Genomic DNA, 19,264 nt, shown 5'->3' on the forward strand with positions numbered 1-19,264 from the left:
GGGGGGGGGGGCAACCTCTGTGTCACGGAGAGCGAGTTCAAGTGCCCAAGGGCAACAAGGCTCTAGGCTTGGTGAAGCCCTGCCCTGAGTGCTCCCCAGTGCTCCCTGGCAGAATGGAAGAAATCTTCCCCTCTGACCAGAGGACCTGTCCCGTCTTAGCCTGCCACGTGTCAATGAGGACACGGCTTCAGCAGGATAGAAGGCCGGCCTACCAGAATTATCTGGCTCAGGGAAGAGGGTGGAGAAGGAAGGGGCGGTCCTGACTCAGTTGCATAGGTGTGGTCACAGATTTCCAGGATTCCAGATTCTTACCCCACCGATCGCAGCCAGGCCACTTTCAATCATGTGCTCACCCCAGCGATAATGCTGTTACTTACCCCCACCAGTCCCCGGTTCCCCACGAGATAAAGTCCAAACTCCTCAGCCTGTTCTGTAAGGCCCTGAGGAATTTATTTTTTAATGGGGCCAAGAGGAATTTGATCCTTGCTCACCTAGGTTCCAGAGAAACTAGACTTTTCACCTTCTGGAATATAATGTGCTTTTTTATACCCGTGGGCAGTTCCCTCGACCAGGAACACCTTCTCCCTTCTTGACCTGGGAAAAGCCTCCCCCTGCTTCCTGACCCAGATGGAACACTACCGTTTCTGGGAAGCCCAGCACCCCAGCCCTGGCCAGACTCTGTTGCTCTCTCTTTCCTGCTCCCAGCCTGGGGCGCACATCTGGTTTCTAATGCTCTCCGCGTGGCCCTGTCACGAAGAACGCAAGATATGTGTCCCCTCTGCTCCGTGGCTGGGTCACGTCTCACCCACCGTTTTCTCCCAGCCCAGGTGCGTGCTTGAGTCTCAGTAAAGGTTCGCTGATACGTGAAAAGGCTGCCACAGAATCTGGGCACTTCGGTGTCAGTCCATAATCGACAGCCCGGGCGCCCACATTTCAGGAAGTTTCTTCAGACATTCGAGCTTCTATGGCTCGCCTATGACGTGCCAGGAGCTCGCTCGGCTTGGGGACTGGAGGCACGGCTCTGGATGGGACGGCGCCCCCTCCCTGCTGCCCAAGGTACCTGCTGGTTGTCCCTGGGGCGGCACAGAGACACGCACCTCGAGATCTGGGGGAGCCCCTGCCTCTGGGCTGAGCGTGTGCATGCATGTGTATGTGTGTGCACATGCCTCTATGTGTGTGGGGCGGGGGGAGTGCGTGTGTGTGCTTCTGTGTGTGCGCGTCGTGTTGAAGAGGCAGGAATTCCCATGAGACCTGAGCCTTTCCTGGCTGCAAAGGGAGCTCCTGGGCTCGACCCCGGGACTCTCAGCGCAGCCAGCCCCTTCGACCGTGCTCTGCAAGCACCCATGTGCCCACAGATGCCCTGGGTTATCGTTAAAATGCAGGTCTTGGGGCACCTGGGTGGCTCAGTCGGTTAGGTGTCCGACTTCAGCTCAGGTCATGATCTCGCGGTCCGTGAGTTCGAGCCCCGCGTCGGGCTCTGTGCTGACAGCTCAGAGCCTGGAGCCTATTTCCGATTCTGTGTCTCCCTCTCTCTCTGCCCCTCCCCCGTTCATGCTCTGTCTCTCTCTGTCCCAAAAAATAAATAAACGTTGGAAAAAAAAATTAAAAAAAATAAATAAATAAACATTAAAAAAGAAAAAAGAGCTACTGATGAACGATATTCCTTTTTTCCCCTCTTTTCACAGTGAAATATAATACCCATTCAGACAACTGCACGCGAAGATACACGGCTCAGAAATGACCGTCTCACCCAGGTCACGAAAGGGATGGCCAGTGCCCCAGCGGTCCCTTCACCGACCCTGCGCGTCGCACCCGCGCCCTCCCTGCAGAAGTGACCCCGTGCTGACACCGTCTTGCTTTCCTGTATGGTTTTACGCCCCGGGCGTGAATCCGACTCCAGTTCTGTTTTGTCTGGGTTTAAACTTTGTATCAGGAAAAAAATATAATGGCTATTCTTCGGTGTTTGATTTCTTTTCACATCACATTATCATTTTCAGTTTCCTCCAAGTTGGTATGTGTAGCTGTGCTTAATTCCTTTTTTTTTCTGGCCACTCAGTTGTATTTTCTGTATGATTGTAACTGCAGATCACTCATCCACGTTTGGATTATTTTTGGATTTGGCTCTTACGAAGAAGGCTGTTGGGCATTCAGGTATGTGTGTCCTACGGGCGTGTGGACAAGCGTTTCTGTGGGTGGATTTGCTGAAACAGAGGCGTGTGTATTTTTAACTTTGGTAGATGAATCTTACAATGGTTGCTGCCGATTCGTGTGTCTGTGTCAAAACTCTACAGCAGCCTGGACTTCTGGTGGCTTTATATTCTCGCGTGGTCTGGTGAAAGTAAAAAACAAACGAACCAACAAACAAAACCAAAACAAAACAAAACAACAGGGGAGGGGGAGCATTAGTACCAATTCAGAACAAATGGCAAGCAAGAAGTAAAATGGGGAAAGAAGTCCAAATGTGTCCGTAATTATCGTAAATATAAATGGAGTAAATGGACCGGGTGAAAGACGGGAGTAAAAAGTTCATTTATAAGACACACACTACACATAACAGAAAAACTTATAGTAAATGGGTGAAGGGGAGATACCGGGAAAACATTATTCAAAAGAAAGTCACGGAGAGCTGGGTTGCATCAGACAAAACAGACTCGAAACCAAAAAGTGTTATGAGTGACAGAAAGGACATCTATCACTGGCAACATGTGACATTTTCAAAGCAACTAGCTTCAAAAAACTGGAAGCAAAACTTGGTAGGGCCACAGGGAGAAACTGACAGGTCTACCGTCAGGAGAGAGATTTCTGCCCTTGTCTGTCCATGATGGATTGTCAAAGCGGAAAATAAAAAGTGAGGAGCAGAGAATGGAAAATGATACAGATCATTGGAATAAAAACCAAGTGGAGCTTCTGAAACGAAAAATGCCATAAAAATGAGACACCGGAAACTCGGTGGATGGGTTTAAAAGTGGGTGAGACGCAATCAGGGAGAGATTCGATGAACTCGAAGGTATGTCAGAAAGAATTTTCTGGAACCCTGCTCAGAGAGACAAAGAGGTCAAAAGACTACGAGAAAGGTTAAGATATGTAGAACAATGAAGTAGTAACCTATGCCTCCTTAGTATTCTAGAAGAAGGAGAGGGAGAAATTGAGGCAGAGCAGTATTTAAAGTACTAAGAGCTCAGCATTTCCCACTACAGATTCACGCAGCCTAACGAATCCCGTGTAGGGGTTAAAAAAAAAAAAAGAAAAACGTATGTCAAGATGCATCATGACGCCAGGACATCGGGGTGAGCCCTGAATCCACGCCAAAGATCTCACTGCCGAGGAATGTTTCCTTCATGGGATTTTGAAAAAGTAAAAAGGTAAAAAAATCCTGGGCCGGCAACTTGGCGCGACAAGAGTTGAAATGTGCTAAGGAGGTAACTTCAGACTTGGTCGAAGCATGCAAAGTGACAATTTCAGGGAGTTGACCCCCAAATGCCATTTTTTAGGCGCCCAGGAGCCGGTCAGGGTTCAGACATCGCGTTTAGTCGTTAACGCATACAGCTGCTTTTAAGAGGGCCTCCCCACCTTTTTATTTTCATGACACAGACTTTCCGGAGAGACCGGGCCAATCGTTTTAATTGCAGAACGGCCTGCGCTCAGGATTTGTCAGATTGTTTCACTGGGGGTCATTCAAGACTGTTTTTCCCTCCCCCTCCCCGCCTAGCAGTGACGTAGGGAAATGCCGAAGTGAACGGTGTGAATTTGTACACTTTAGAGTGTATACTGTTCAAAACGCAGAGCCTGGAGGGACGCGGAGCAAGGTTAGAGGAAACAAGGAATTTAGCACCCGGGGGTCCCTTTGTCCGTATGACCACTTCCAAAGGACAGGGCCTTCAACAGAGTAACCCGGAGGGATCGTCTGTAAATTAATTGCTGACTCTCCGTGTCTAGAGTAGCTAATTTGCGCGAACACCACCAAGTGGGCGTCCTTTAGGAAAGGCCTGAGTGGAACCGACAGGATTTTTCAGGCCAGAGAAAACAGACGCGGAAACGAGTTTATGGGAACACGTTGCGGCCTCTCCCCACGACGACTCGGCTGGTCACCCGTTGGGAGAGGCAGCCGCGTGCTCTGTAAACACCGGGCCCCGGGGAGCGGTGGAGAGGCCCCTCCGTCCTTTCTGTTGGTGTTGGCCAAGGCTATCTCTTCGCCCCACATATTTGTGCCGGGAACAAACAGCCGAGACCAGCAAGAAGGCGTGATCTGCTGAGGAAGAACAGACGGGGCATTGTGAAAATATTTTCCAGGGCCAGAACAGACCTGGGGCCACACTGTCCCGATCCGTGACCCCTTGAGGACCTGTCCTGTGTCCCGCTGTGCTGTTTTGTGCTTGTGCTTTCCTTTCATAGCAGGAGGTGGCCCTACGAATCGCACTCTGCCAGGAAACACACATGCTTCATTTCACAAGCTCAATAGTTCAGATTATATTGGATTTCTTTGGTCTGTTGATACTCAGAACGTGGTCTGTGGACGAGCAGGGGCACCCCCGGGGAGCCTGTGAGAAAGGCAGACCCGTGGGTCCCTCTCCAGGCCTCTTAAGTCAAAACCCACATGCTCTCGTGGGACCCCTGGGGCGGGGGACGTGGGCACGTTAAAGTCTCCAGAGCACATTGGTTCTTAAACCTAGCTGCCCGTCAGGATCATTTGTGGAGCTTTTTATTTTTAATTAAAAAAATATTTTTTTTTTTTTTTTTGGGAGAGAGGGTGGGAGCAAGTGGGGGTCGGGGGGGGGTAGTGGAGAGAAAGAGAGAGAATGAATCTCAAGAAGCCTCCATGCTAAATGCAGAGCCCGACTGGGGACTCGATTCCACGACCCTGGGATCATGACCTGCGCCAAATTCAAGAGTCAGATGCTCAGCCGACTGAGCCACCCCAGTGCCCCATCTGTGGAGCTTTAAAGCACAGATACCCCCTGGGGCGCCTGGGTGGCTCCGCTGGTTGAGCATCTGCCTTTGGCTCAGGTCGTGATCTCATGATTCATGAGTTCGAGCCCCACGTCGGGCTCTGCGCCGAACAGCTCAGAGCCCGGAGCCTGCCTCCGATTCTGTGTCTCCCTCCCTCTCTGCTCCTCCCCCGCTCACACTCGGTCTCTCTCTCAAAAATGAATAAATGTTTTAAAAAAAGTTGTTTTAAACACAGATTCCCCCTCCGTTTTCCTTTGCCCGCCATTCCGAGCGCTCCTCTGTGAATGATCCCCTTCTGCCTGCTTTTTCCCACCTTTTCAACTTTCGCTAAAATACATTCAGGGTCGACAAAACGATGTCGGGCGTGCGCTCTGCTGGGGAGAAGACCAACCACACCGGGCCCTCACACAGTCCCTTTGCTTGTTACCGCTTCCCCCTCCGGCTTCTGCCCTGTTTGTTCTTGTTTTTATATTGGCTCCTCGACAGCAAGACTCCTCAAGAGGCATCGATACAGACTCCAGGCTTCTCTCCTCCCCGGACGCACCGCACTGTCACCTGCACCGGGCCTACTTCCCCCAGTCTAACGGAACTGTCTTCTCCAGGTCACCCGTGACCCCTTGTGGCTCAGGCCAAGGTCGGCTCTCAGTGTCTCCTTCTTGCCCTCTCTGCCGTGTCTGCCCGGGGTGATGACTGCTTCCTGGGGCGCATCTCCCCGGAGGCCTCCTGGACGGCCCCGGCGTGGGCTCCCGGGTCCCTGCCGTGGCTGCTGGTCTCCTCTGCTGAGTCCTTCTGTTCTCCGTGATCTCACAATCTCGCAGCGCCCCGGCTTCTCACCCACGCTCGCCTCTTCCGCGCAGCGATCCCGTGGCTTCAAGCCATCTACACACTTGTCACTCCCACGCTGTCTCTCCGGCCCCCGTCGGGCCTCAGATGTCTGTCTAGACGGACGTCTGCCGTCTCTCCATCGTCCTCATCGGGATGTCTGCGAGGCACAGACAGGCTTCCTGCACTTCACCTCCCCGGCACCTGCCAGGTGGCGAGTGAGCTGTGGAAGGCTCACGTGAGCAAACACCAGCTGGGGTGACAAGGACCGTCCACGCTCCAGGTGTGTGGGTGACGCACGCACGGTGTACACGGGGTGACTCCGTGTACGTGAAGTTCAAGAGCAGCCATGGGAACCTTGGGTGCTGGAAATCAGGAGAGTGGCGGCCTCTGGGCAGAGATGGGGCCACGGCAGAGGCGGGGGCACGGGAGGCCTCTCGGGGCAGAGACTGGGCGAGCCTTCATCTGGGTGCCGGTTAAACCAAGCGTTTCCCCCACGAACGCGCCCTGAGCCGGACACTAGGATCCGTGCACCTTTGCTCCAAGTTTGCCTTCGATTCAAAACACCCAGACTCAACCGCTCTTCACCGCTCCTCTCTCGATCGAAGCCCCGGGCTCTCACCTGGATGACTCCTAAGCTGTCCCCTGCTCCCAGTCTTGACCGAGGATGTCCGCTCTCAACGCAGCCACAGGCCCGTCGGGTTTTCTCCTTCCAAGGCTCACCCGTGCCACGTTTCCTTTCGAGGAAAGTCTCAGCTCTTCCCTGTCGCCCGCAAGGCCAGCGTGACCCAGCCCCGTGGCTCCTTGCCGCCCTTCCACAGGTCGGGCCCCTCCTGTCCCAGGCCCTTGTCCGCTCTTCCCTCGGCCTGGGGGTGCTCGTCGGCCAGGACCGACCCCTCGAGGAGGGAGCTGGCCTACTGAGCTTGCGCTCGACACCCCCAGCTCTCTTTTGCTTCCTTATTCAACTCTACTGTCGTTCCTTTACCTTAGCACCTTCTTTTCCAACACACCGCATGGTCTGAATGGCCGTCCCCCCCTCTCCCGCCCCAAAATGTCCACCCAGAACCCAGGGCTGTGACCTCCCTGGGAAAAGAGCCTTTGCAGGTGTAACTAGGTGTTTGGAGATGAGAGCATCCTGGTTAGGGAGGACGCTAACCCCGACGACAAGTGTCCAAGGGGATGTGAAGACAGGGGCAGAGATAGAGGTGATGGGTCTACCAGCAAGAGGTGCAGAGCGGAAGGAGCCAGATATAAGAGAGAGCATATGGTACGATACCATCTGAGCTATCACGAGAGAGAGCAGATCCGTGGGGGGCCCAGAGCCCAGGGCCCAGGAGGGTCCCCATACGGGAAGCCGTGCAACTTTTGGGGGTCGATGAGAACGGCCTATGTCTTGGCTGTGGTGGTGCATACACGGGTCCCCGCGTTTGTCCAGACGCGTCGAGCCGTGCCCTTAATACGGGGGCATGTTCTTGCATGTAAATTCTATCTCCAAAAGGGGGCAGAAGGAGGTGGTTGCTTTGTCTAGAAAAGACATAATAATTATCTAAAGCCAATACCCACCGTGGACCCTGAGGCAGGTCTAAAGATGTGATTTGAGAATCTCAAAACATGTGGCAAGAATGTACAGTGCCAGGAGGCAGAAAATATAAAACCCAAGGGACTGAGAAACAGACGGCGCTGGCTGTTTGGAGTCCGACCCAGGACACGCCTGCGAGACCGCAACCCTGGCAGAGCCCACGTTTCAGACCACGCGCCTCCAGCCTCGCACCTGCCGCTTCAAGCCTCTGGACCATGTCAGCAGCCGCAGCCAGGCCGGAAGACCTTTACTGAGTTAGCAGGGCAGCTGTCCTGGGGGATCCTGGGGTGGGGGTGGGGGGGGCTTATCAACCCCGCCCACTTCTCTATCTGTTCTCTCCTTGGGGGGCGGGGCCCAACTCCGATAACAGATCACTGATTTTAGTTACAAAGTGAGATAAGCGCAGGTCAAAGGGTTCAAAGGTTTTGTTGAATACGAACCAGTGACCGGTTCGGAAACGCCGTTGGTGGCTTTCCAACAACAGCTGTTTTACAAGGAAGGAAAATCCCACACCCGTCTCTGACGGGAATAGGGATGCAACCCCCCAAATAAGATGTCGACTAATAGGAACCAGTAAGATATGAAAGGATAGTGCCTTGTGACTGCTGCGGGCCGGGCCCCTCGGGAAGCAGACTGAGACAGAGGTCGGTGTGCAGGACCCCAGTTGGGGAGGGTCCCGGGCAGGCCCGGTGGAAAGGCTCTTGACCCAGGGAGGGGGTGTTCTGAAGGGGGCGGGAGGGCCTGGCCTTTATGCTTTTGCACTGACCACCGTCGGATGCTGTCGCCCTGTCGGGCATGTAAACCCAGGCCAGGTGGTTCCCTTTAGTTGGGCAGTTTGCAAAGGGCGGACAGCTGAGGACCAGTGACATTGCCAGCAGCTGGGGTCATGGTCCTTTCTTTATCCTGAAGGGGATTACAAAGCACGCAGCAGCAGCCAAGGTGGGGCCGAGTCAGAGAGTGAAGATACAATTTAGATTCAGGCAGTGTAGACAGTGAAAGGAAGAGAACAATGCAAAGGTGCCGGCTCCCTGGGTCCTTCTCCCTCGGGTCCGAAGGGGCAGGACGGCCGCCACACGAGCTGGGGGACGCCGCGTTGCTAGACTTTCATCTTGTGGGTCTATCCTGAGCTCATCCGAACCCTCCCAGGGGAGGTGGGCAGGCAAGGGGGAGGTGGCTTTGGAGTAGTTCCTCACTAGCCTCACACCCCCTCTCCCCTCGTCAACTGGGAGAATCAAAAGACATCCTGCTAGGACTCAGATGAGCTGTGGTTCAAACTTGCCCGAGGGGCTGCTGTGCCAGTGTGCCTACAGCACCCGTCACAGTGACCAGGTGACATGGTTGCAGGACTCTGAGGACAGCTGAACACCAGAAAATTAAGTGCTGTACTTTGCAGTATTAACAGAAGAGAGAGAGAGGGAGAGGGAGAGAGAGAGAGAGAAAGTCCATCACCTCAATAGATGCAGAAAAGACAACTGGCCAACCTCAATACCCATTTGTAATTTGTATCAATGCTCTTAGCAAACTGGGAATAGAAAAGAATGTCTCTAATCTAGTACGGAATATTGCAAACGTTGTTCTTATTCATGAAGTTATTTAGAGTGTTGCCCCAGAGGCGGGGAACGAGGCAAGCATGGCCTCCGTTGCCTTCTATTCAACATTGTACTAGAGGTCCCGGCCAGTGCAATAAGGCAAGAGAAATAAATAAAAGACATAATTTCCTACTTATCCAGGCCTAACAAGGATGGGAATTACGCTCTGTATGAAAGATTTTTCTCGTGGCTGAGTTTTCAACAGGTTTGGTCACCGGTATGGGGGAAGTTTTGGTATTAGAAAACTTATAGGTAACATCTAATATCTTGAACAGTCTACCCAAGGGTTTCCATGGCTTAAGCAATGCTTGTGCAGAAAGTGGAGGTTCAGTCTCACAAACATTGGGATTGAGCTCGTATAAGGGGCCCTCACGCTTGAGTCCCAATGGGGAGGGCTGGTCTGGTGCTCAGTCTGGGGATATCCTTTCTCTCAAGAGCTACTATTTAAAGGCAGCTGTGGCCTGGCCACGTGAGCGCACTGGGCTGAAGAGGCCGAGCGGGGTGTGAGTTTGCCCTCTGATAAGGAAGGACTCACAGCATAGAACATCCATGGCGTCTACCCTTTGGTCTCCTCAGTTCATCGTGGGACCACATGCTATCAATGCCCCACACACATCCACTTCTCCTCGCCAGGAGGTGACCGGCGGAAGGTTCTTTGTGTCTCTTCACCTGGAGGCCTTTCTTGGACACCGGAGCCTGCTCAACCCAGGCACGAGAAGTGCCGGGAGTCGATGCCCCGGGATCAAGGCGCAACCCGAGAAGCAGGGAGCTGGTGGGTGATGCCCTGACCCCCCACTCCGGAGAGGGATGGGGCTTGGCGGAGCACCCAGGCACCCTGCACGTGAGCACGCCCTTTCCCGCCTCGTGCCCCCGCGCCCTCACCGTGCTTCCTGGGGTCCCCTCCCAAGTGAATTGCCTGAACCAAAACTCTTGTCTCGGGGAAAGCCGACTACTGGACCTGGATGCCAGCCAGAGGACAACAGGATCCCAGGGCTGACGTTGAGTGGGGTGGTAAGACCCCAGCACGCTGCTGGGCCAGTCACCAAACTCCAACCGGGGCAGGACGAGGGTGAGGAAGACAGCAGCAGGCTCTGGTCGACCAACTGCCACCACTGGAGGTGCCGTGACGATGAGGACGCCCTATGGCACGTGCACAAGAACAGGCCGAGACTCAGGCCGAGGTGGGATCCCGGGTGGCATGATCAGGAAGTGGACCATATTCACAGGCCTGGAAAGTCCCCTTGGCTCAAGCCACGCCCTGATTAGGAAGGCAGGGGACTCTGGATGGGACATGGGCCCGTCTGGGCGGATGCCCTCAGGAGCCTTGACACCCCAGACCCCCCTGAATGCTTGGGTCTTAGCAAGTGGCTCATGGCCGTCGTAGAGGGCAGCTCCCTGACCTGGAAATCGTTTGGAGGCCTCTCTCGAAGAGAAGAGCGGCCAGATAACCTCTGTCCCCCCAAGATCTGCCATCACTTGCACTCAGTGCTCCTCGATCAGACCACAGGGGCGAGTATCAGCATGGCCTGTGGAGAGAATTACTGTCCTGCTTGGAAAGAAAGTGAATCATTCCCCCAAAGCGCTGAAGCAGCTGGCTAGTGCGGACCGCCAGGGGCCGGAAGGGCATGTACGGGCACGGAACTCGAGGATGCTGGCCCAGTGGGCGATGGAACGGAAGCCGGCTAAGGAGAGCTATTGACAGAGGGCTTCTCCTCTGGGACTCGGTGTTCGGCATCCGGGCAAGGACCCGTGAATCCAGTCCTAAGGCACTGCTGAGTGGTTCCCGGGAAGCTGGAGACCGTGGCGCACTGAGGTGGGACACGAAGGCTCGGAGGGAGGGCCTCTCCCTCCTGGGACGGATAGCAGGTGGGCGAGCCCCCCTCCTGGTACAGCGAGGGCGGCAACGTTAGTCCTGGCGAGGAGCTGGGCGGGCCGCTGTCCTCTGCTGGCCAGAGCACGCAGGGGACGCTGCTTACACCGGCTTCCCAGGACTTCTGATTCACACACAGCCTGATGTGGGGCTTGAACCCATGAACCGCAAGATCAAGACCTGAGCCGAAGTCGGACGCTTAACCGACTGAGCCACCCAGGCGCCCTCTTATCGTCTTTTACTTTTTTTTTTTTTAAATATAATTTATTGTCAGATTGGTTTCCATATAACACCCAGCTATTGTCTTTTACTTTCAAAAGACTTGCTTACATGAGAGGAATTAGGCCTTGAACTTCTAATGGAAAAGCTTTAGAATAGAAGCATTTCTACATCAGCGAAAGAATCATTAGTGTCCAATGTGTGCATGCCATTTAAAAATGTAAGCATCTCGGGGCGCCTGGGTGGCGCAGTCGGTTAAGCGTCCGACTTCAGCCAGGTCACGATCTCGCGCTCCGTGAGTTCGAGCCCCGCGTCAGGCTCTGGGCTGATGGCTCAGAGCCTGGAGCCTGTTTCCGATTCTGTGTCTCCCTCTCTCTCTGCCCCTCCCCTGTTCATGCTCTCTCTCTGTCCCAAAAATAAATAAACGTTAAAAAAAATAATAATAAATAAATAAAAATGTAAGCATCTCTACGGATCGTTTCGGTTCATAAGAATAGACATAACGAATAGCAAAGTTTTTTATCAAACAGGATTACTCACTCTAGACTCAGAATGTACTGCATACTGAGAAAAAACAAGCCCTTAAATGTTGAACAGCAGAAATTAGTAACAAAACCCCTTTATGCTGCTTCTGTCATCAAAAGGTCTGAGCCATAATTGAGCAGGAGCCTTGAATTTTTAAGCTGAGCCAAAGCTGCGTCCCGACAGCCAGGAATGCGCCATCTAGACAGCTCAGCACAATCGAAAGTTCAGTCAAGGCTCGAGCCAACATTCTTAGGAACCCAGAATATATAGACCAAAGAGGCTTGCTTTCTTGGTCAGATGAGGGAAATCTCAAAACTAGGTAAATGTGCAAAAAATAAACGTTTAGGGGCGCCTGGGTGGCGCAGTCGGTTAAGCGTCCGACTTCAGCCAGGTCACGATCTCGCGGTCTGTGAGTTTGAGCCCCGCGTCGGGCTCTGGGCTGATGGCTCAGAGCCTGGAGCCTGTTTCCGATTCTGTGTCTCCCTCTCTCTCTGCCCCTCCCCCGTTCATGCTCTGTCTCTCTCTGTCCCAAAAATAAATAAACGTTGAAAAAAAAATTAAAAAAAAAAAAATAAACGTTTAACACTTCATTTTGCTAAAGGCCCGAGTTAAACAGACATGCGAAAAGTAGCAAAAGCAGAGCACGAAGTATTTGTATGTGGAAGAGTCGTCATGTTGGTTTATGTCAAAGAATGTCGTATTTATCTATCTTCACGTGGGACAGTTAGGTTTTAAGGTTTCAAGGTTTCAGCAATGCTTTTGACTTTATTATTGATCTGGAACACACTACACAGAATATTTCAAAGTCGCTACCGAAAACCAAGTTGAAATCTTACTCAGCGATACAGGATTCTCAACACCTCTTCCTTCCCTGTGAGCATCAAACTAAGGAAGACGCAGGGAGAACATGATTAAATGCCTTCTGACCAATAGACTAGCAAGTTCTGTTTCCAAATATCCCGATCATTAAGTAACGGAACAGATTTTCGGAAAGAGTATCAATTCTGGGCTAAAGAAATATGTGGGGACACTGGAATCCTCACTGAAAGCTCTAGAAGGAACAGAGATTGAGTGACGTCCATGGTGAGAGGTAGGTGCGGAAGGAATGCACTATGAAGGCTGGCCTGTCAGATTTGTCCCTCCCTCCTCTCACTGGTTTTTTTTTGTTTGTTTGTTTTTTACATTTACTTATTTTTGAGAGACAGAGAGACAGAGCACGAGCAGCGGAGGGGCAGAGAGAGAGAGGAAGACACAGAATCCGAAGCAGGCTCCAGGCTCCGAGCTGTCAGCACAGAGCCCGATGTGGGGCTCAAACTCACGAACTATGAGATCATGACCTGAGTTGATGTTGGATGCTCAACTGACTGAGCCCCCCAGGCGCCCCAGTGAGCCCAGATACTTTAACTGGGCGGCACGGGATGGATCTGACTGCTCCATCAGTAACCCAGTAATCCAATGGTAAATTGGGTTGCAAAAAATGTCTGTCCTCCTCTGATAAACACAGCGTTTAGCTAGAGAGACGGAAGTTAATCGAATCCTCATGTTTGCTGTTCATTTTCCTTTTAACTGGTAAAAATACTGCCTATAAAAGTTGATGGTCACATTTTCAGGGCATTTGTATCTTTTTTTTTTTATGATGAAACAGAGAAAATGAATTAGATTTTGAAAAATAAGGTTTATTTGTAGTAACTATCTCTAATAACTGTCTTTATTTTTAACATTTACTGAAATGGTATATGCTTTGTGCTAATGCGGAAGGAGAAGGCTCTTCTTCCCGCTCTAAAATCTCTTCTTTACCACAAAGAGTTCTCACTGCATCGGAACGGAGGCCCTGGAATGCCCGCAGAGGGGTCTGGGCCGGCCGGCTGGGATCAGGCAGCAGGCTCCCCTCTGCTCAATCAGGTAGCTACAATAGGGAGTCTAGTTCTAAATAGTAGAAGCAAAGTCTATATATTAGAAAAATAAAGAGAGGGAATATAACAAACTGCTTCAAAATACGTGTCTGAGGTGAGAAACAGCTTGTACTTTTATGCTGTGGCAGCTTCCAGAAGAAATCTTCTTTGAGTTTTAATCTTCGGGTTCGTATCTGGAAAGAGATAAGAAAATTCAGGGAAGACCATAACGTCATGATACTTTTTGTCGTTGTCGTCGTTACCAAATGAGTTTACGCGAAACGTCTCTGGTGACCAAACCAGCAACGTTGCGTTTTTCACTCGAAGTCACTGCTCCGGTGGGAGCCGGGCCCGGTCAAGGCAGTGTGACGGTGACGCGGAGGTGGCTCTGGCAGCAGGTGGGAGAAAGGGGCAACCGAGTGTGAAGATGCTTCTGGACTCTAAGTCTCTACAGCTGGCGCTTAGACCCACGGCAGCTTAGCACAGCAGAAACTCAGTAACCACCCGAACTGTCAGATGGACGCAGGGTGCTGATACGACCACGCGAGAAGGTTAACCAACCCCCTTCTCTAAAGAACTAGATCTTGGATTTACTTCCCAGCTCTGTTCCCCTGGAATCCAGGTAACACGTCGGCTGAGTTTCCAGGTGAACCTGCTGAGGACAGAAAGGAGCCTGAAGAGCCGACCACATCCGGATCGGGACGGTTGTGGGTGCACCGTGACCGCGTGGCGGGGGCCACGGCTGCAGGCGTCCCCCCACGTGGTGAGCTCCCGGAACCGGACACGGCCCTCCCTGGGTGTCGCGTGGAACATGAACTCCTAGGCCACGCCGGCTACGGCGCCCATCTGCAGGGACCGCATTCTCTGGCACCTCAACTGCCACGGAGGGCACAGTGTGGCTGGGTCTTAGGCTCCTGTGAGAACACTCCTGAGGAGAAACGCCAAGGCCGCCCGTAAGCTGGCTGGGTTTCCTTTCTGATATCCTGCTTAAATGACCGTTGCCAAGAGCGGCCTGTCGCAGCCGTGTGTCTGAAGTTCCAGCCCTGGCGGGCAGTACGGACAACGCTTTCCTCAGACGCAGGCTTCTGGACTAAATGACAGAGCAGCTAACTACCCACTGGCCTGACCTCTCCGGACACAGGCTGAGATCTCACGAAGAACAAACATCAACCCGGCAGTGATGCAAACCCGAGAGCCGCGCGGGATCAGCAAGGCTTACTTGGCCAGTCTTCTCCTCAGGTCTTTGATTTGGTCATTCTTCCTGGTGAGAATCTCTTTCATGTTTCGATAAGCTGCTGTCTGTTGGAATTTCTTGTCTAATTCCTGTGTGGTGAAAAAGGTCGGCCTGTTACTGAGAAACGGCGAAGGAGAGAAAGAACCGCCTGATGAAAACGTACATTTTGGCTTTATTTTTACTAATATTCTGCTTGTGTTATTTTCTGATTTCTTTTTAAAATTTCCTTACGTAACATTAAGATTGTTCGAACTTAAAAATACATTCCTTCAAATGAGAAGTCAAAGAGCAACACTGTCAACCCATAACCGTGTACAATGTTAGCGCAGGACTGAAGCATACTGTGCCCTAGACGTGGGACGTCTGTTTGAGACAGTAAACTCATTCTCAGGTGAAATAAGCATGAGCTTTTCCCCAAATCCCCAAGTAGTGTCAGTATTCTGGGAGGAGGATTTTTCATTCAGTTACATTTTAGCCCCTGTATGCTTAAGAGTCTCATCCTTAAACTGAAGAACAGTTTTCTATGCATTTCATATAAGTTAAGAGCAAGGCATAGTATCCTTTAAAGTTTGTTTGTTTTTGGAGAGAGAGAGAGAGAGAGAGAGAGAGAGAGAGAGAGAGAGACAGAGCGAGCAAGGGAGGGGCAGAGAGGAGAGAGAGAATCCCAAGCAGGCTCTGCACTGTCAGCACGGAGCCTGATGCGGGGCTCGAACTCACAAACTGTGAGATCGTGACCTGAGCCGAATCTGAGAGCCGGACGCTTCACCAACTGAGCCCCCAGGTGCCTTGAGGCACAGAATCCTTTAAAGAGAAGTCACCTATCCCTCTGCCAGGCAACGTGGGGATGGGCATCGCAGGGCACAGGGCAGCACACGTAAGCCGTCCGTGCAGGAGTATTTTACCAAACCAGAGGAAGGAGTGGAGATTTTTTTTATTTCCACAGATAGTTTAGTGCCAAAGACAGAAGATTCTCTCAATGCCCAGAAATGATTGATCTCTAACACGCACTGGCTGACACCTTGAGAAAAAACAAGGTAAATCCGCAGCTGTCCTCCAGCATCTCCCTCAGCTCCCCCTCCTCCCCACTTGGGCAGACACACGCGGACAAGTCTGACCTTTTCAGCCATGCTCAGCTGCTCCTGGACCCTGAGTAGGTCGTGCTTGGCTGTTGCCAGATTCTCCTCCAGGGACTTCTGGTTTTCTGTCTTGTCATTAAGTGTCTTCTGAAACTCACTCTTTAAAGCAGCAACTGTGTTTTCCAGGTCGTTCAAGTCTTGGGCCTTTATAAAATCCTACGGAAAACACATGCACTGACATAATTTCATGTTGACATCCGAACCGGCAACTGTTCTACGACAGTCATTCAACCTCGTGACATGAGAACAAATGTTTTGGGCATGCACGTCGGCCTCCCCGGCCGGCCCGGGTAAGCTCCAGATCCCTGAGGGTCGCCGGCGCGCCCAGTCACCCTCGGCCCTAGAGCACGCCGTCCTGCACACGGCAGACGCTCAGTGGCCGCTGATCTCCAAATCTGCGAATTGTCATGTATGCGTTGCTGGAACTCCACAGAGGGACAGGAGAGAGGTGAGATCTCAAATCTGACAAGGTTGTGTGTGCCCTGGGGTAGGGAGGGCGGACGGGTTTCTGTTTTGAAAAGTCAACTTAGAAAACATCCTGAAGAAATGTTGAGTGACACAGATGGTAAAATAATCAACTTAATACGAAAACTTTCTATCAAAAATTTAATAGACGTAGGTCTTAGTCATTATTTACATTAAAATATCATGAGAGATGGGGCGCCTGGGTGGCGCAGTCGGTTAAGCGTCCGACTTCAGCCAGGTCACGATCTCGCGGTCCGTGAGTTCGAGCCCCGCGTCGGGCTCTGGGCTGATGGCTCAGAGCCTGGAGCCTGTTTCCGATTCTGTGTCTCCCTCTCTCTCTGCCCCTCCCCCGTTCATGCTCTGTCTCTCTCTGTCCCCAAAATAAATAAAACGTTGAAAAAAAAATTTAAAAAAATAAATAAATAAATAAAAATATCATGAGAGCCTAATTAATACTTACTGGTTATACGGTTTGCTAAATGTAGAAGATCTTAAGTTTTTGTTTTTTAAAGCAATATGCATGTTTGCACACCCTGTCGGCACAACAAAAAGCAGCTGGAGCTTGTTTTTGACTGCATAAACTTATAACGGAAAAAGCTGTATTACTAGGCCAGGAAAATGGTCGATAATTGCTAAATACGAAGACGGAACAGAACTACCAACGACAAACTCCTCACTCACGTTTGAAGTCTGGTCCTTACGAAGGTTTTATTTCTGCACAGCTAGTGAAAGCGTGCACATATTTTCTTTTGCCCAGATCTTAAAAGTAGTTTTAAGAGAAATTCTTCTCCAAAAATGTTTGCAATTGTTTTGAGAAATCGTGAAGCTGCTCTGGAGTGTTTAGCTCTGTTTTCTAAATCTACAGTCCTTGATACAGGATTGAAAATCATAGATCTCTCCTTTGTTATTTTTGTAGCCATCTAAGAATTATCCTATTTTATTTTGACTTATTATTTTTTTTATCATTTTGTAAATGTTTATTTTTGAGAGAGACAGAGCAGGAGGGGCGGGGAGGGGCAGAGACACAGAATCCGAAGCAGGCTCCAGGCTCCTAGCTGTCAGCACACAGCCCCACCAGGGGCTCGAACTCATGAATCATGAGATCTTGACCTGAGCCGAAATCGGACGCTTAACCGACTGCCACCCAGGTGCCCCAGAATTATCCTATTTTAAAGACGTCTCCAGATGAAATGACGTCATGGCTGAGATTTGCCTCAAAGAAACGTGAAGGGAGGGGCGACGGGGAGGAAGCGGGAAGGCAGCCTGGCCAACCCCAGGGGACCGGGAAGCCGAGTGACGGGCACCGGGGTGCATGACACCGTACCCTCTACTTCCGTATGAGTTTGAAGTTTTCCATAAGGAAACCATAGAAGTGCAATGAAGCAAGTCGGGGACCATTTGGCGGACATCAGCAATGGCGGTACAACCACTGGAAAAGCTGGGGCTACGCTGAAAACTCCCTCCAGCGGCCCCGCTGACAGGAAGTCTGTGGCAGCGTCTAGCGTCCACGGCAAGGCCACCTGTGCACGCGAGAACCTCCCGCCGGCAGAGCCATCCTCGGTCACGCCCCTCGGACGGGCCTGGAGAGCCACCACCGGATTTGGGTGCATTACACGAGTGCCACCAGACGGAGGCGGGTTTGAAGACGCAGACCGAGTAAATTCACCCTATTCTGTCACACTCACCAAAGGCCGACTTCATCAGAAGTTCTGTATAATAACGCCAAATACCAATCCGATGAACTAAAAACCCCTCCTTTCATCATTTCCTTTCCCCCCATTGTAGTTGGAAGGTCAAGGTAAAAGGGAGAAGAGCTAAAAAAAAAAAATAAACTTGAGAGTATCTTGTATGCTGGCGGGCTCTGGGGACCGTGAGACGGGTGAGCGGCGGGCCTGCCCCTTCGGCCCTCTCCCGGCCTTCCCTGGACAGGGATGTCCCCCTGCAGGACCGTGGTGGCATCCCTCTCAGGGAGTGGCAGAGGAGGGGCAGAACGAACAGTAACTAAGGCTTCGCGTTAAGGTTGCACTTTTAGTCTATTTATTCTATTAGAAACCCACGACAAAGATAGCTAAAACTTATTCCGCCTCTTCAAAAAATGGAAGGGTAACTGACGTGTAATATCCTATCAGCCTCAGTCAGACATCGTATTCATCCGAGATTTCTGTACCGCTCAAAGTGATCCTCGTGATAAGCGTGGTTACCAACTGTCACAAGATCATTACAGTGTCATCGGCTGCATTTCAAACGTCTTTCACCTTTTGATTTCCTTGGTCAAGCTGTAAGTCCCGCAGTGCTCTTTCCAGTTTTGACTTCTCCTCTAATGCCTGTGTTGCCTGTAATCAGATTTAAACAAAACACCCTCAGTATTTATTCTGTAAGCAGCTCTTTCAAGAATTTTGGTAAAGTATTTCTCGGTTACCTGTATTTCAATGGTCTTCAGCCTCGACTTCAATTTCTCATTCTCTTCTTGAAGTCGTTCAATTTCCTTTGTGAGTAAATTCAAGGTTTATTATTTTAGCTACGGTCTTTTCAATACTTGAAGTTGTTTCGCTTCAAAGTTCAATTTCAAAACTAAATTTAATTATTTGTCAGCTCAAACATCTGCGTGCCCTGGTTCCTGGTGACATCCAGTCGCACCCAGCCCATTGGCCTCCACAGCTGTGTGTCACTTGTGGTCTCTAAGCCTCTTTCACAGTCTCTCAGGCTCCCTTCAGGCCTCCGTTCTCAGCCTTCTTCCAAAGTCTCCCTCTCCTGCCATCTCTCACCTAGCTGATCCTGCAACTCTTGGGGCTTTTCACGGCCAACACCTGCACTTATCCTAGAAACACAGCCTTTTTTTTTTCTTTTAAAGTTTTAAAATTTTATTTATTTTGAGACAGAGAGGGAGGGGAGGAGCAGAGAGAGAGAGGGAGAGAGAATCCCAAGCAGGCTCCACGCTGTCAGCAGAGAGGCTGATGCGGGGTCAGTCTCACAAACGGTAAGATCA

The 19,264-nt window shown here is 51.3% G+C and overlaps 1 protein-coding gene and 2 long non-coding RNA genes across 6 annotated transcripts in view; 2 read left to right on the forward strand and 1 right to left on the reverse strand.

The window, feature by feature from the left end:
* Positions 1 to 1,967, forward strand: part of LOC121011094 (uncharacterized) — a 5,774-nt gene extending 3,807 nt beyond the window's left edge. Inside the window, exons 2-3 of one of the 2 annotated variants that reach the window (XR_005781490.1) lie at positions 823 to 1,056; positions 1,686 to 1,967. This is a non-coding gene — a long non-coding RNA (uncharacterized LOC121011094). Of the gene's footprint in view, positions 1 to 68; positions 1,057 to 1,685 lie in introns of those variants that run through there. The other variant, XR_005781489.1, reaches the window with a different exon arrangement.
* Positions 1,968 to 13,206: 11,239 nt separating this feature from the next.
* Positions 13,207 to 19,264, reverse strand: part of LZTFL1 (leucine zipper transcription factor like 1) — a 16,048-nt gene continuing 9,990 nt past the window's right edge. The window contains exons 6-11 of one of the 3 annotated variants that reach the window (XM_040445109.1): positions 18,698 to 18,763; positions 18,534 to 18,611; positions 15,793 to 15,969; positions 14,663 to 14,766; positions 13,577 to 13,637; positions 13,207 to 13,477 (exon numbers count right to left, since the gene is read on the reverse strand). In XM_040445109.1, the coding sequence (XP_040301043.1) occupies positions 13,619 to 13,637; positions 14,663 to 14,766; positions 15,793 to 15,969; positions 18,534 to 18,611; positions 18,698 to 18,763 (444 nt within the window). In that variant the 3' untranslated portion in view covers positions 13,207 to 13,477; positions 13,577 to 13,618. Of the gene's footprint in view, positions 13,638 to 14,662; positions 14,767 to 15,792; positions 15,970 to 18,533; positions 18,612 to 18,697; positions 18,764 to 19,264 lie in introns of all 3 variants that reach the window. The other 2 variants (XM_040445110.1, XM_040445108.1) reach the window with 2 other exon arrangements.
* LOC121011096 (uncharacterized) overlaps positions 16,160 to 19,264 on the forward strand; it is a 10,084-nt gene continuing 6,979 nt past the window's right edge. Inside the window, exon 1 of the long non-coding RNA XR_005781491.1 lies at positions 16,160 to 16,261. This is a non-coding gene — a long non-coding RNA (uncharacterized LOC121011096). The remainder of the gene's footprint in view (positions 16,262 to 19,264) is intronic.

This window comes from Herpailurus yagouaroundi, unplaced genomic scaffold, assembly GCF_014898765.1.
Source record: "Herpailurus yagouaroundi ecotype Mexico unplaced genomic scaffold, PumYag 193, whole genome shotgun sequence".
Lineage (NCBI taxonomy): Eukaryota > Metazoa > Chordata > Mammalia > Carnivora > Felidae > Herpailurus > Herpailurus yagouaroundi.